The following is a 16,957-nucleotide window of genomic DNA, read 5'->3' as shown; positions in this document are numbered from 1 at the left end:
ATCTTTTACGCGATCTAACCTCAAAATAAACCTTTGTAATCGAACAGTAGGCGGGGTTTATACACGACCAGTGGGCGGGGCTAATATTAGCAGTGGGCGGAGCTACACGAGCAGTGGGCGGAGTTACACGAGCAGTGGGCGGGGCTACAGGGCAGTGGGCGGAGCTACATGAGCAGTGGGCGGGGTTAACATCAACAGTGGGCGGAGCTACACGGGCAGTGGGCGGGGATACAGGGCAGTGGGCGGGGCTACACGGGCAGTGGGGGGAGCTACATGGGCAGTGGGCGGAGCTACACGGGCAGTGGGCGGAGCTACAGGGCAGTGGGCGGAGCTACAGGGCAGTGGGCGGGGCTACACGGGCAGTGGGCGGAGCTACAGGGCAGTGGGCGGGGCTACACGGGCAGTGGGCGGAGCTACATCATCATCACTGCCATCATCATCACTGCCATCATCATCATCACTGCCATCATCACTGCCATCATCATCATCACTGCCATCATCATCATCACTACCATCATCATCTTCAATGCCATCATCATCATCATCACTCCCATCATCATCATCATCACTGTCATCATCATCATCAATGCCATCCTCATCATCATCACTACCATCATCATTAATGCCATCATCATCAATGCCATCATCATTAATGCCATCATCATCACTGCCATCATCATCATCATCAATGCCATTCTCATCATCATCACTGCCATCATCATCAATGCCATCATCATCACTGCCATCATCATCATCATCAATGCCATTCTCATCATCATCACTGCCATCATCATCACTGCCATCATCATCACTGCCATCATCATCATCATACCCATCATCATCATCACTACGATGTGATTATATTACAGTAATCACCTCGTTACAAATTGTAATGTATTGCTCTCCGCACATTCAAGGTCGGTTTCCTACAGCGGTTGTCCAACGGCCTCCCTTGGCCCCGCCATGCTAATGAGGAGTTTCCACCATCGACTGATTCAGTCTGTACAACTCTCACGACCAGAATCACTTTATTTGTTTTAAACGTGTGTGTGTGTTCGTGTGTGTGTCTGTGTGTGTGTGTGTGTCTGTATGTGTGTGTGTTCGTGTGTGTGTACGTGTGTGTGTGTGTGTCTGTATGTGTGTGTGTTCGTGTGTGTGTCTGTGTGTGTGTGTACGTGTGTGTGTATGTGTGTATGTGTGTCTGTGTTTCTGTGTGTCTGTATGTGTGTGTGTACGTGTGTGTGTCTGTATGTGTGTGTGTTCGTGTGTGTGTCTGTGTGTACGTGTGTGTCTGTGTGTACGTGTGTTTGTACGTGTGTGTACATGTGTTTGTGTCTGTGTGTGTACGTGTGTGTGTGTGTCTGTGTGAATGTGTGTCTGTACGTGTCTGTGTGTATGTATGTGTGTGTGTACGTGTGTGTGTCTGTGTGTGTGTGTCTGTGTGTGTGTCTCTGTGTGTATGTTTGTCTGTACGTGTCTGTGTGTCTGTGTGTGTGTACGTGTGTTTGTGTCTGTGTGTGCGTGTGTGTGTCTGTGTGTGTGTGTGTACGTGTGTTTGTGTCTGTGTGTGCGTGTGTGTCTGTGTGTGTGTATGTGTGTATGTGTGTCTGTGTGTATGTAAGTCTGTGTGTATGTGTGTCTGTACGTGTCTGTGTGTATGTGTGTGTGCACGTGTGTGTGTGTGTAGGTGTGTGTGTGGAGGTGTGTGTGTGTAGGTGTGTGTAGGTGTGTGTGTGTGTAGGTGTGGAGGTGTGTGTGTAGGTGTGTGTAGGTGTGTAGGTGTGTGTGTGTAGGTGTGTGTGTAGGTGTGTGTAGGTGTGTGTGTAGGTGTGTGTGTGTAAGTGTGTGTGTGTAGGTGTGTGTGTGTGTAGGTGTGTGCGTAGGTGTGTGTGTGTGTAGGTGTGTGTGTGTAGTGTGTGTGTGCAGGTGTGTATGTGTGTGTAGGTGTGTGTAGTGTATGTGTGTGTGTAGGTGTGTGTGTGTGTAGGTGTGTGTGTAGGTGTGTGTGTGTGTAGGTGTGTGTGTGTAGTGTGTGTGTGCAGGTGTGTATGTGTGTGTAGGTGTGTGTAGTGTATGTGTGTGTGTAGGTGTGTGTGGAGGTGTGTATGTGTAGGTGTATGTGTGTGTGTGTAGGTGTGTGTGTAGGTGTGTGTGTGTAGGTGTGTGTGTAGGTGTCTGTGTGTGTAGGTGTGTGTGTGGAGGTGTGTGTGTGGAGGTGTGTGTGTGGAGGTGTGTGTGTGTAGGTGTGTGTGTGTAGGTGTGTGTGTAGGTGTGTGTGTAGGTGTGTGTGTAGGTGTGTGTAGGTGTGTGTGTGTAGGTGTGTGTGTAGGTGTGTGTGTAGGTGTGTGTGTAGGTGTATGTGTGTGTAGGTGTGTGTGTGTAGGTGTGTGTGTGTAGGGTTAACTTGTGTGTGTGTAGGTGTGTGTGTAGGTGTGTGTGTGTGATTAAATCCATAGAGTCACTGATGAACGGACGAGCAGTCTCCGCCTCTCTCTCTCTCATTCATCGATGGGTGGAGCTGAAAATGGATATCTTGAATTCCTCAACGACTCCAGAGCCACGTGGACATAGGACCTAGCGGGAAGACAAAGACGGACAGGTGAGAGGGGGTAGAGACACAGAGACACAGGTGAGAAAGATTTTTCGATTTAAAGCTTTCGTGACTGCAGGGATTCGTCTTCTTGGTTCTTTCGGTAAAGTCACGTAGAAGGTAAATAATGAAATAATAAAAATAAAATACAATTCTCACGACGTTTCGGCCACAACGCAAGCAGCCGTCCTCAGGTGAAACCAGGTCTGTCGAGGCGACAGCGTCTGAATGAAACACCACCATGCTTGGAGCATGTATATAATCTGGGTTGGAAGGGGGAAAAAAAGGGCGCCTTGACAAAAGAATTTGCATATCAAGAGGAATTTAGCATATTTATGGGAAATGCAGGTATGTGATTAGTACTACTTATGCCCGTGCATTATGCATTTCCCATAAATATGCTAAATTCTTCTTGATATGCAAATTATTTTGTCAAGGCGCCCTTTTTTTCCCCCTTCCAACCCAGATTATATACATGCTCCAAGCGTGGTGGTGTTCATTCAGACGCTGTCTCCCCGACAGACCTGGTTTTCACCTGAAGACGGCTGCTTGCGTCGTGGCCGAAACGTCGTGAGAATTATTTTATTATGTTTTATTTTCATTATTTTATTACTTCCCTTCTACGTGGTGACTTTACCGAAAGGACCAAGAAGATGAAGGTGAGAGGGACTTACTGGGCAGTCTCGATTGCCTGTTGGATCGGCGATGAGTCGATATCCAGATACGAATCAGTCAGCGAATTCAACGTCATCCAGTACTCATTCACCTGTACACACAGGTGCAACACACGTGCACACACAGACACACAAACACAAAGATCCCCCGTGTAGCCTTAACAGAGTGTAGGGGCAAGTGCTGTTAGCGAGCACCTATGAAGGCCGGAACGGTACACGAGGGGGTGGGTGGCCAGCACCACGCCCGGCCGCCTTTGTCTCCCTAGTGGCGATGTTTACTGCACACAGCACCAGGTGTATTCATTTTGAGGCTGAGTCGACCTAGGAGAGGCCCAGGACCGGTTCAGATAATCGTCACTGATGTTGGCCGTGAGCGGGATTCAAACACGGGTCGCTTCCCACAGCGATGATCATACACACAGGTACACACACACACCTGGAGACACAGGTACACACACACACACACACCTGGAGACACAGGTACACACACACACACACACCTGGAGACACAGGTACACACACACACACACCTGGAGACACAGGTACACACACACACACCTGGAGACACAGGTACACACACACACACACACCTGGAGACACAGGTACACACACACACACACACCTGGAGACACAGGTACACACACACACACACCTGGAGACACAGGTACACACACACACACCTGGAGACACAGGTACACACACACACACACACCTGGAGACACAGGTACACACACACACACACACCTGGAGACACAGGTACACACACACACACACACCTGGAGACACAGGTACACACACACACACACACCTGGAGACACAGGTACACACACACGCACACACCTGGAGACACAGGTACACACACACACACACACCTGGAGACACAGGTACACACACACACCTGGAGACACAGGTACACACACACACACACACCTGGAGACACAGGTACACACACACACACACACCTGGAGACACAGGTACACACACACACACACCTGGAGACACAGGTACACACACACACACACACCTGGAGACACAGGTACACACACACACACACACCTGGAGACACAGGTACACGCAACACAACAACCGCCATTCGCCACTAAGTGGCGGTGACGTCACCACGACGCTTGTGCCAGGCCATGTGCACCTTGAGGCTACCACGTGAAGTGTCGAACGCCCGCTGGCAGGAGGTCACGGGGCAGACCCAGCAGGTGCCACGGGTCGACTGACTGAGATGAGTGGCCTCTGGCGGCGTTTTAAGTTTTCAAGTTTCATGTATTGGGTATAGCCCTGTGAGCCATTCGGCTCTTGAATCGGGTGCAACCGCAACAAACAAAACAAACAAAAACATGAACAAGAAAACATCTTAAAGTGAATATGTGACTGAGTGCAAACAGAAAATCCAAGAAAAGACAGCAAAATATTGCAGAAAAAGCACCGTTACACCAACGCTGTGTGCAAAAATCCCAGTGGGATGCAAGTCAAACAACAACAACAACCACAAGACAACTTAGATTAAGGCCATCAGTCTAAGTCTGTACTACAACAAACAAACATGGCCAAACCGAAAAACTTTTCAAAAATCACCAAAATAAAGCCATAAAAGTCAAACAACAACAACAACAACAACAACCACAAGACAACTTAGATTAAGGCCATCATTCTAACTCCGTACTACAACAAACAACACAAACATGGCCAAACCAAAAAACTTTTCAAAAAATCACCCCTGACCTGCTGCTGAATGGCCGTCCCGACCCCGGCGTCCCAGGCGGTGTGCCGAGATTGGTCGGCGCCGCTCCACAGCGAGTACCAGTCCTCCTGGCGTTTGTTGCGCACCAGGCGGACGACGGCGCCCTCGGATAGCACCGAGATGGACACGCAGCCTGGCAGGCAGGCGCAGAGAGAGAGGGAGAGACGGAGAGACGCAGAGGTGTGGACTCGAGTCATGTGACTTGGACTCGAGTCAGACTCGAGTCATGAATTTGATGACTTGCGACTCGACTTGGACTTGCATAACAATGACTTTGTCCCACCTATGAGATGTGGACTCGAGTCATGTGACTTGGACTCGAGTCAGACTCGAGTCATGAATTTGATGACTTGCGACTCGACTTGGACTTGCATAACAATGACTTTGTCCCACCTCTGAGATGTGGACTCGAGTCATGTGACTTGGACTCGAGTCAGACTCGAGTCATGAATTTGATGACTTGCGACTCGACTTGGACTTGCATAACAATGACTTTGTCCCACCTATGAGATGTGGACTCGAGTCATGTGACTTGGACTCGAGTCAGACTCGAGTCATGAATTTGATGACTTGCGACTCGACTTGGACTTGCATAACAATGACTTTGTCCCACCTCTGGAGAGACGCACGCGGACGCATGGACAACGCCCAGAGAGGTACACGCGCAGTGCGTTCTTTCGACGACGGAGACGTTGCAGAAGTAGAGGCGACGCCATTTATGAACGCTTCAAGCCAGTTGAACACGTGTGAGGCTTTCGCGACCAATATGATTCATAATCAACGTTTTTGTGGGTTTAGATCGCCGCGTTATTTATAAATGTGTCGTAACCCTCCACCACCCGACACGGCCAATCAGCAAAAAAAAGTGTCACGTTGACAAAAGACAAAATAGTTCACTGCTTTAGCCCCCACACCGGTGCGTTGAAGCGTGAAACCAGAGGTGAGTGGTGGGGTGAGGTGAGTGGTGAGGTGAGTGGTGGGGTGAGTGGTGTGGTGAGTGGTGTGGTGAGTGGTGTGGTGAGTGGTGAGGTGAGTGGTGAGTGGTGAGGTGAGTAGTGAGGTGAGTGGTGAGTGGTGAGGTGAGTGGTGAGTGGTGAGGTGAGTAGTGAGGTGAGTGGTGAGTGGTGAGGTGAGTGGTGAGGTGAGTGGTGTGGTGAGTGGTGTGGTGAGGTGAGTGGTGAGGTGAGTGGTGAGGTGAGTGGTGAGGTGAGTGGTGAGGTGAGTGGTGAGTGGTGTGGTGAGTGGTGAGTGGTGAGGTGAGTGGTGAGTGGTGAGGTGAGTAGTGAGGTGAGTGGTGAGTGGTGAGGTGAGTGGTGAGTGGTGAGGTGAGTAGTGAGGTGAGTGGTGAGTGGTGAGGTGAGTGGTGAGGTGAGTGGTGAGGTGAGTGGTGTGGTGAGTGGTGTGGTGAGTGGTGAGTGGTGAGGTGAGTGGTGAGTGGTGAGGTGAGTAGTGAGGTGAGTGGTGAGTGGTGAGGTGAGTGGTGAGTGGTGAGGTGAGTAGTGAGGTGAGTGGTGAGTGGTGAGGTGAGTGGTGAGGTGAGTGGTGTGGTGAGTGGTGAGTGGTGAGTGGTGAGGTGAGTGGTGTGGTGAGTGGTGAGGTGAGTGGTGTGGTGAGTGGTGAGGTGAGTGGTGAGGTGAGTGGTGAGGTGAGTGGTGTGGTGAGTGGTGTGGTGAGTGGTGTGGTGAGTGGTGAGTGGTGAGGTGAGTGGTGAGTGGTGAGGTGAGTAGTGAGGTGAGTGGTGAGTGGTGAGGTGAGTGGTGAGGTGAGTGGTGTGGTGAGTGGTGAGTGGTGAGTGGTGAGGTGAGTGGTGTGGTGAGTGGTGAGGTGAGTGGTGTGGTGAGTGGTGAGGTGAGTGGTGAGGTGAGTGGTGAGGTGAGTGGTGTGGTGAGTGGTGTGGTGAGTGGTGTGGTGAGTGGTGAGTGGTGAGGTGAGTGGTGAGTGGTGAGGTGAGTAGTGAGGTGAGTGGTGAGTGGTGAGGTGAGTGGTGAGGTGAGTGGTGAGGTGAGTGGTGTGGTGAGTGGTGTGGTGAGTGGTGAGTGGTGAGGTGAGTGGTGAGGTGAGTGGTGAGGTGAGTGGTGTGGTGAGTGGTGTGGTGAGTGGTGAGTGGTGAGGTGAGTGGTGAGTGGTGAGGTGAGTAGTGAGGTGAGTGGTGAGTGGTGAGGTGAGTGGTGAGTGGTGAGGTGAGTAGTGAGGTGAGTGGTGAGTGGTGAGGTGAGTGGTGAGGTGAGTGGTGAGGTGAGTGGTGTGGTGAGTGGTGTGGTGAGGTGAGTGGTGAGGTGAGTGGTGAGGTGAGTGGTGAGGTGAGTGGTGAGGTGAGTGGTGAGTGGTGTGGTGAGTGGTGAGTGGTGAGGTGAGTGGTGAGTGGTGAGGTGAGTAGTGAGGTGAGTGGTGAGTGGTGAGGTGAGTGGTGAGTGGTGAGGTGAGTAGTGAGGTGAGTGGTGAGTGGTGAGGTGAGTGGTGAGGTGAGTGGTGAGGTGAGTGGTGTGGTGAGTGGTGTGGTGAGTGGTGAGTGGTGAGGTGAGTGGTGAGTGGTGAGGTGAGTAGTGAGGTGAGTGGTGAGTGGTGAGGTGAGTGGTGAGTGGTGAGGTGAGTAGTGAGGTGAGTGGTGAGTGGTGAGGTGAGTGGTGAGGTGAGTGGTGTGGTGAGTGGTGAGTGGTGAGTGGTGAGGTGAGTGGTGTGGTGAGTGGTGAGGTGAGTGGTGTGGTGAGTGGTGAGGTGAGTGGTGAGGTGAGTGGTGAGGTGAGTGGTGTGGTGAGTGGTGTGGTGAGTGGTGTGGTGAGTGGTGAGTGGTGAGGTGAGTGGTGAGTGGTGAGGTGAGTAGTGAGGTGAGTGGTGAGTGGTGAGGTGAGTGGTGAGGTGAGTGGTGAGGTGAGTGGTGTGGTGAGTGGTGTGGTGAGTGGTGTGGTGAGTGGTGAGTGGTGAGGTGAGTGGTGAGGTGAGTGGTGAGGTGAGTGGTGTGGTGAGTGGTGAGTGGTGAGGTGAGTGGTGAGGTGAGTGGTGTGGTGAGTGGTGTGGTGAGTGGTGGTGTGGTGTGGTGGTGGTGTGGTGGTGGTGTGGTGAGTGGTGGGTGGTGAGGTGAGTGGTGGGTGAGTGGTGAGGTGGGTGGTGTGGTGAGTGGTGTGGTGAGTGGTGGTGGTGGGGTGGGTGGTGAGGTGGTGAGGTGGTAGTGAGGTGGGTGGTGGTGTGGTGAGGTGGAGTGGTGAGGTGAGTGGTGGGTGGGTGGTGTGGTGAGTGGTGAGTGGTGAGTGGTGAGGTGAGTGGTGTGGTGAGTGGTGAGGTGAGTGGTGTGGTGAGTGGTGAGGTGAGTGGTGAGGTGAGTGGTGAGGTGAGTGGTGTGGTGAGTGGTGTGGTGAGTGGTGAGGTGAGTGGTGTGGTGAGTGGTGTGGTGAGTGGTGAGGTGAGTGGTGTGGTGAGTGGTGAGTGGTGAGTGGTGAGGTGAGTGGTGTGGTGAGTGGTGAGGTGAGTGGTGTGGTGAGTGGTGAGGTGAGTGGTGAGGTGAGTGGTGAGGTGAGTGGTGTGGTGAGTGGTGAGGTGAGTGGTGTGGTGAGTGGTGTGGTGAGTGGTGAGGTGAGTGGTGAGGTGAGTGGTGAGTGGTGAGGTGAGTGGTGAGGTGAGTGGTGTGGTGAGTGGTGTGGTGAGTGGTGTGGTGAGTGGTGAGTGGTGAGGTGAGTGGTGAGGTGAGTGGTGTGGTGAGTGGTGTGGTGAGTGGTGAGGTGAGTGGTGTGGTGAGTGGTGTGGTGAGTGGTGAGGTGAGTGGTGAGGTGAGTGGTGAGTGGTGAGGTGAGTGGTGAGGTGAGTGGTGTGGTGAGTGGTGTGGTGAGTGGTGAGGTGAGTGGTGTGGTGAGTGGTGAGTGGTGAGGTGAGTGGTGAGGTGAGTGGTGAGTGGTGAGGTGAGTGGTGAGGTGAGTGGTGAGTGGTGAGGTGAGTAGTGAGGTGAGTGGTGAGTGGTGAGGTGAGTAGTGAGGTGAGTGGTGAGTGGTGAGGTGAGTGGTGAGTGGTGAGGTGAGTGGTGAGGTGAGTGGTGAGGTGAGTGGTGTGGTGAGTGGTGAGGTGAGTGGTGTGGTGAGTGGTGAGTGGTGAGGTGAGTAGTGAGGTGAGTGGTGAGTGGTGAGGTGAGTGGTGAGTGGTGAGGTGAGTGGTGAGGTGAGTGGTGAGGTGAGTGGTGTGGTGAGTGGTGTGGTGAGTGGTGAGGTGAGTGGTGTGGTGAGTGGTGAGGTGAGTGGTGAGGTGAGTGGTGTGGTGAGTGGTGAGGTGAGTGGTGAGGTGAGTGGTGAGTGGTGAGGTGAGTGGTGAGGTGATTGAGTGGTAAGTGAGTGGTGAGGTGGTGAGTGAGTGGTGAGTGGTGGGGTGAGTCAGTTTAACACGTAGCAGGCTTTCGCGATCAATATTATTCATAATCAACGTTTTTTGGGTTTAGATCGCGTTATTTATAAATGTGTCGTAACCCTCCACCACCCGACACGGCCAATCAGCAAAAAAAAGTGTCACGTTGACAAGAGACAAAATAGTTCACTGCTTTAGCCCCCACACCGGTGCGTTGAAGCGTGAAACCACAACATTTACAATTTTTGAGTTGTACGACGTTTCGCTGGTAATTGCATCCAGCATCATCGGGCAATTCGGGTAGGGTACGGGTATCGGGTACCCGGTTGCGACCTCTGGGCCCCAGGCGAGGGACATCACGATTGCCCCTTACAGTTAAGCAATGGGAGCTAGCCGGAGATGGTGTGCGTACGTCTCAATAACACCATTACACACAGACATGCATGCGCGTGCATAGATACATAGACTTGCATAGAGACCCACAGACATGCACAGATATACATAGACATGCATAGAGACCCATAGAGATAGATCAACAACAAGAACCGCCATTCGCCGCTAAGTGGCGGTGACGTCACCACGACGCTTGTGCCAGGCCAAGTGCACCTTGAGGCCACGTGAAGTGTCGGACGCCCGCTGGTAGGAGGTCACGGGGCATACCCAGCAGTTGCCACCGGTCGACTGACTGAGATGACCGAGATGACTGGCTGATGCACCACCTGTGCCCCCTACTGTGCCAACTTGCTGTGCTTTAGCCACCCGGCGCTCCGCTCGTTGTTGTGAGCGTCGCTCCTCCGTTGTTGTTGGAGGGCGACTGCCTCCAACTGCCCAGTAGCGTCCTTCACGAGCCTCCTCCACTGAGGCCGATCTTGACACCGACGGTACCAGTCATCGGCAAGTCCACTCAGCTCCACGTCCTCCTGTACCACATCACTCCATCTCTTCTCTAGCCCGTGCCGCGCCCGTTTAGCCCCCTCGATCCGGCCGAACAAAATCTGTTTAGGCATGCGGTGGCTGGGCATGCGGGCTACATGACCCAGCCAACGCAGCCTTGCCTGCCGGAGGAGCTCACCGATGGGACTTTGTCCAGATCTTTCAAGGATTTGTGAGCTCCTCAGAGATAGGTAGATATACATACACGTGCATAGATCCATATACATACATAGAGATACATGGACATGCAGGCTGGCACATTGAGACAGAGACTTGCATCGCACACAGACACAGAGACACACAAACACAGAGACAAACAGAGACACACACACGTAGGGTACACACAGAGACAGACTCACACACACACAGACTCACACACACAGACACACACACAGAGACAGACACACACTGACTCACACACACAGACTCACACAGACACACACACAGAGACACACACAGAGACACACAAACACAGAGACAAACACAGAGACACACACACGTAGGGTACACACAGAGACAGACTCACACACACACAGACTCACACACAGACAAACACACAGAGACAGACACACACACTGACTCACACACACAGACTCACACAGACACACACACAGAGACACACACAGAGACACACAAACACAGAGACAAACACAGAGACGCACACACGTAGGTTACACACAAAGACAGACTCACACACACACAGACTCACACACACAGACACACACACAGAGACAGGCACACACTGACTCACACAGCGTCACATCACTTAGACACACACACAGAGACAGACTCACACACACAGACTCACACACACAGACACACACACACAGACACACACACAGAGACAGACACACACTGGCTCACACAGCGTCACATCACTTAGACACACACACAGAGACAGACTCAAACACACAGACTCACACACACAGACACACAACAACAACCGGCATTCGCCACTAAGTGGCGGTGACGTCACCACGACGCTTGTGCCAGGCCAAGTGCACCCACACACACACAGACACACACACAGAGACACACAAACACAGAGATACACACGTAGGGTGCACACAGAGACAGACTCACACACACACAGACTCACAGAGCACCGAAGCCTCACTTAGACACACACAGACACAAACACAGAGGCAAACACACACAGACTCACACACACAGACACACACACAGAGACAGACACACACACTGACTCACACAGCGTCACATCACTTAGACACACACACAGAGACAGACTCACACACACAGACTCACACACACAGACACACACATAGACACACACACAGAGACACACACAGAGACACACAAACACAGAGACAAACACAGAGACACACACACACGTAGGGTACACACAGATACATACATACACAGACTCACACAAAAAGACTCACAGAGCACCGCAGCCTCACTTAGACACACACACAGACTCACACAGCATCACTTAGACACACACAAACACAAACACAGAGGCAAACACACACACAGACAGACACACACTCACACAGGCTCACACAGCGTCACAGCATCACTTAGACACACACAGACACAAACACAGAGGCAAACACACAGACAGACACACACACTCACACACACAGGCTCACACAGCGTCACAGCATCACTTAGACACACACACAGACTCACACAGCATCACTTAGACACACACAGAGACACAAACACAGAGGCAAAGACACACACAGAGACTCACACAGCATCACTTAGACACACACACAGACTCACACAGCATCACTTAGACACACACACAGACTCACACAGCATCACTTAGACACACACAGAGACACAAACACAGAGGCAAACACACACACACACTGACTCACACAGCATCACTTAGACACACACAGAGACACAAACACAGAGGCAAACACACACACACACACACTGACTCACACAGCGTCACATCACTTAGACACACACACACACACAGAGACATAGAAGGAACCGTTCCACCTCTAGATCGACTCGGACGCAAATGAAGTTGCCACTCACCATCGAGAAGGGTCGAGAGTGCGAGGAGGAGACAGAGAGAGACAGGGACAGCTCTCATGGTGCCCGTCAGCGTTGTCTCCGTGTCTCCGTGTCTCTCTGTGTCTCTCCCGGTGTCTCCCGGTGTCTCTCTGTGTCTCTCTCGGTGTCTCTGTCTCTCTCTGTGTCTCTGTCTCTCTCCCAGTGTCTCCCTGTCTCTCTCGGTGTCTCTCTGTCTCTCTCGGTGTCTCTCTGTCTCTCTCTGTGTCTCTGCCTCTGTCTCTCTGCGTGTCTCTGTCTCTCTCAGTGTCTCTCCCAGTGTCTTTGTCCCTCTGTCAGTGTCTCTGTCTCTCTCGGTGTCTCTCTGAGTGTCTCTATCAGTATCTCTCTGTCAGTGTGTCTCTCTTGTCAGTGTGTCTCTGTCAGTGTGTCTCTGTCTCTATGTCTCTGTCAGTGTGTCTCTCTGTCAGTGTGTCTCTGTCAGTGTGTCTCTGTGTCTCTCTATCAGTGTGTCTCTGTGTGTCTCTGTCAGTGTGTCTCTGTCAGTGTGTCTCTGTCAGTGTGTCTCTGTCAGTGTGTCTCTGTGTCTCTCTATCAGTGTGTCTCTGTGTGTCTCTGTCAGTGTGTCTCTGTCTCTATGTCTCTGTCAGTGTGTCTCTCTGTCAGTGTGTCTCTGTCAGTGTGTCTCTGTGTCTCTCTATCAGTGTGTCTCTGTGTGTCTCTGTCAGTGTGTCTCTGTCAGTGTGTCTGTCCCACGGGGCTGTCACCCACCCTCACCTGCGCGCGTGTGGGAGGGGGGGTGGGGGAGATAAGGGAGGGGGGCGGGGCCAGGGGGCAAGGGAAGGGGGGGTGAGGGGAGGGGCCGGGCTCAAAGTGCTAAGTCCAGGCTCCAGCTCAGAGCGGGAGATGTGGCCGCGTGACGTCACCACTAGGCCCAGCTGACCACAGACTCTGAGACACCTGGGTTCGAGTCCTGGTCTGTGTGAGTCTCCCCTCTCTCTCTCTCTACCCACAGGGGTTGATGGTGACACTGAGACACCTGGGTTCGAGCCCTGGTCTGTGTGAGTCTCCCCCCTCTCTCTCTACCCACAGGGGTTGATGGTGACACTGAGACACCTGGGTTCGAGCCCTGGTCTGTGTGAGTCTCCCCCCTCTCTCTCTCTCTACCCACAGGGGTTGATGGTGAACAGGCCACTGACACCGAGACACCTGGGTTCGAGCCCTGGTCTGTGTGAGTCTCTCCCCTCTCTCTCTACCCACAGGGGTTGATGGTGACACTGAGACACCTGGGTTCGAGCCCTGGTCTGTGTGAGTCTCCCCCCTCTCTCTCTCTCTACCCACAGGGGTTGATGGTGACACTGAGACACCTGGGTTCGAGCCCTGGTCTGTGTGAGTCTCCCCCCTCTCTCTCTACCCACAGGGGTTGATGGTGACACTGAGACACCTGGGTTCGAGCCCTGGTCTGTGTGAGTCTCCCCCCTCTCTCTCTACCCACAGGGGTTGATGGTGACACTGAGACACCTGGGTTCGAGCCCTGGTCTGTGTGAGTCTCCCCCCTCTCTCTACCCACAGGGATTGATGGTGACACTGAGACACCTGGGTTCGAGTCCTGGTCTGTGTGAGTCTCCCCCCTCTCTCTCTACCCACAGGGGTTGATGGTGACACTGAGACACCTGGGTTCGAGCCCTGGTCTGTGTGAGTCTCTCCCCTCTCTCTCTACCCACAGGGGTTGATGGTGCCAGGCCACAGACACTGAGACACCTGGGTTCGAGCCCTGGTCTGTGTGAGTCTCTCCCCTCTCTCTCTACCCACAGGGGTTGATGGTGACACCGAGACACCTGGGTTCGAGCCCTGGTCTGTGTGAGTCTCTCCCCTCTCTCTCTACCCACAGGGGTTGATGGTGACACTGAGACACCTGGGTTCGAGCCCTGGTCTGTGTGAGTCTCCCCCCTCTCTCTCTACCCACAGGGGTTGATGGTGACACTGAGACACCTGGGTTCGAGCCCTGGTCTGTGTGAGTCTCCCCCCTCTCTCTCTACCCACAGGGGTTGATGGTGACACTGAGACACCTGGGTTCGAGCCCTGGTCTGTGTGAGTCTCCCCCCTCTCTCTCTACCCACAGGGGTTGATGGTGACACTGAGACACCTGGGTTCGAGCCCTGGTCTGTGTGAGTCTCCCCCCTCTCTCTCTACCCACAGGGGTTGATGGTGACACTGAGACACCTGGGTTCGAGCCCTGGTCTGTGTGAGTCTCCCCCCTCTCTCTCTACCCACAGGGGTTGATGGTGACTCTGAGACACCTGGGTTCGAGCCCTGCTCTGTGTGTGAGTCTCTCTCTCTACCCACAGGGGTTGATGGTGAACAGGCCACAGACACTGGGACACCTGGGTTCGAGCCCTGGTCTGTGTGAGCCCCCCCCCTCTCTCTCTCTCTACCCACAGGGGTTGATGGTGAATAGGCCACAGACACTGGGACACCTGGGTTCGAGCCCTGGTCTGTGTGAGTCTCTCCCCTCTCTCTCTACCCACAGGGGTTGATGGTGACACTGAGACACCTGGGTTCGAGCCCTGGTCTGTGTGAGTCTCCCCCCTCTCTCTCTACCCACAGGGGTTGATGGTGACACTGAGACACCTGGGTTCGAGCCCTGGTCTGTGTGAGTCTCCCCCCTCTCTCTCTACCCACAGGGGTTGATGGTGACACTGAGACACCTGGGTTCGAGCCCTGGTCTGTGTGAGTCTCCCCCCTCTCTCTCTACCCACAGGGGTTGATGGTGACTCTGAGACACCTGGGTTCGAGCCCTGGTCTGTGTGAGTCTCCCCCCTCTCTCTCTACCCACAGGGGTTGATGGTGACTCTGAGACACCTGGGTTCGAGCCCTGCTCTGTGTGTGAGTCTCTCTCTCTACCCACAGGGGTTGATGGTGAACAGGCCACAGACACTGGGACACCTGGGTTCGAGCCCTGCTCTGGGTGTGAGTCTCTCCACCCAGCGGTGTGCGCTGGGCGCGGTGTCGAGGTTTCTGGGTGCGCAGGCGGTGCAACTGCAACGAGGCCTCAAGCCAATCGCGCTGAGCCACTGACCCCAGTAGCCAGAGCCAGGGACCTCCACGTGGAGCTCACACGCGGTGAGCCTCCACGTGGAGACCACATGGAGAGAAACTCCACGTGGAGCTCACACGAAAAACTCCACGTGGAGACCACACGCAGAGCCTCCACGTGGAGACCACACGCAGAGCCTCCACGTGGAGCTCACACGAGGTGAGCCTCCACGTGGAGCTCACACGCGGAGCCTCCACGTGGAGCTCACACGAGGTGAGCCTCCACGTGGAGCTCACACGAGGTGAGCCTCCACGTGGAGCTCACACGAGGTGAGCCTCCACGTGGAGACCACACGAAATGAACCTCCACGTGGAGCTCACACTAGGAGAGCCTCCACGTGGGAGCCTCCGCGTCCCTCACGCGGAGGCTGACAGATGTTGACTGGAGCTCCCAGTCACGTGACCTCGGCCGCATTCATCGCGACCTGCGGCTGTTGCTCGTCTCGGCCACGGGGTCAGGGGTCAGGGCCACGGGGTCAGGGGTCAGGGCCACGGCTCGCAGCCACGCACAGAATGGCGCAAACAGAACCACAGACTCACACAGAGACCCACAGACTCACACAGAGACCCACAGACTCACACAGAGACCCACAGACTCACACAGAGACCCACAGACTCACACAGAGACCCGTAGACTCACACAGAGACCCATAGACTCACACAGAGACCCACAGACTCACACAGAGACCCACAGACTCACACAGAGACCCACAGACTCACACAGAGACCCACAGACTCGCACAGAGACCCACAGACTCACACAGAGACCCACAGACTCACACAGAGACCCATAGACTCACACAGAGACCCATAGACTCACACAGAGACCCACAGACTCACACAGAGACCCATAGACTCACACAGAGACCCACAGACTCACACAGAGACCCGTAGACTCACACAGAGATCCACAGACTCACACAGAGACCCACAGACTCACACAGAGACCCACAGACTCACACAGAGACCCATAGACTCGCACAGAGACCCACAGACTCACACAGAGACCCATAGACTCACACAGAGACCCACAGACTCACACAGAGACCCACAGACTCACACAGAGACCCATAGACTCACACAGAGACCCGTAGACTCACACAGAGACCCACAGACTCACACAGAGACCCGTAGACTCAAACAGAGACCCATAGACTCACACAGAGACCCATAGACTCACACAGAGACCCGTAGACTCACACAGAGACCCATAGACTCACACAGAGACCCACAGACTCACACAGAGACCCACAGGCTCACACAGAGACCCACATTCTCACACAGAGACCCACAGACTCACATAGAGACCCACAGACTAACACAGAGACCCATAGACTCACACAGAGACCCATTGACTCACAGAGACCCACAGACTCACACAGAGACCCGTAGACTCACACAGAGACCCACAGACTCACACAGGGACCCGTAGACTCACACAGAGACCCGTAGACTCAAACAGAGACCCACAGACTCACACAGAGACCCGTAGACTCACAGAGACCCGTAGACTCACACAGAGACGCATTGACTCACACAGAGACCCGTAGACTCACACAGAGACCCGTAGACTCAAACAGAGACCCACAGACTCAC

General features: G+C 53.8%; 1 protein-coding gene across 2 annotated transcripts; it reads right to left on the bottom strand.

Moving 5' to 3' along the window:
• Nucleotides 1–1,011: 1,011 nt before the first annotated feature.
• On the bottom strand, nt 1,012–13,055 carry LOC144740072 (uncharacterized). 2 transcript variants are annotated; one of them, XM_078622955.1, is made up of 4 exons: nt 12,290–13,055; nt 4,999–5,150; nt 3,265–3,356; nt 1,012–2,574 (listed from the first exon to the last, which is right to left on the bottom strand). In XM_078622955.1, exon 4 carries the CDS (start codon nt 2,500–2,502, stop codon nt 1,024–1,026), a length of 1,479 nt encoding a protein of 492 aa, XP_078479081.1. In that variant the 5' UTR covers nt 2,503–2,574; nt 3,265–3,356; nt 4,999–5,150; nt 12,290–13,055; the 3' UTR covers nt 1,012–1,023. Both variants share the same exon structure in this region, with proteins under 2 accessions (XP_078479081.1, XP_078479082.1).
• Nucleotides 13,056–16,957: the final 3,902 nt, after the last annotated feature.

This window comes from Lampetra planeri, unplaced genomic scaffold (assembly GCF_965212315.1).
Source record: "Lampetra planeri unplaced genomic scaffold, kcLamPlan1.2.h2 scaffold_188, whole genome shotgun sequence".
In the NCBI taxonomy this organism is placed as follows: Eukaryota; Metazoa; Chordata; class Hyperoartia; order Petromyzontiformes; family Petromyzontidae; genus Lampetra; species Lampetra planeri.
The sequence above is the reverse complement of the archived record's forward strand: the minus strand, read 5'-3'. Positions and strand labels throughout refer to the sequence as shown.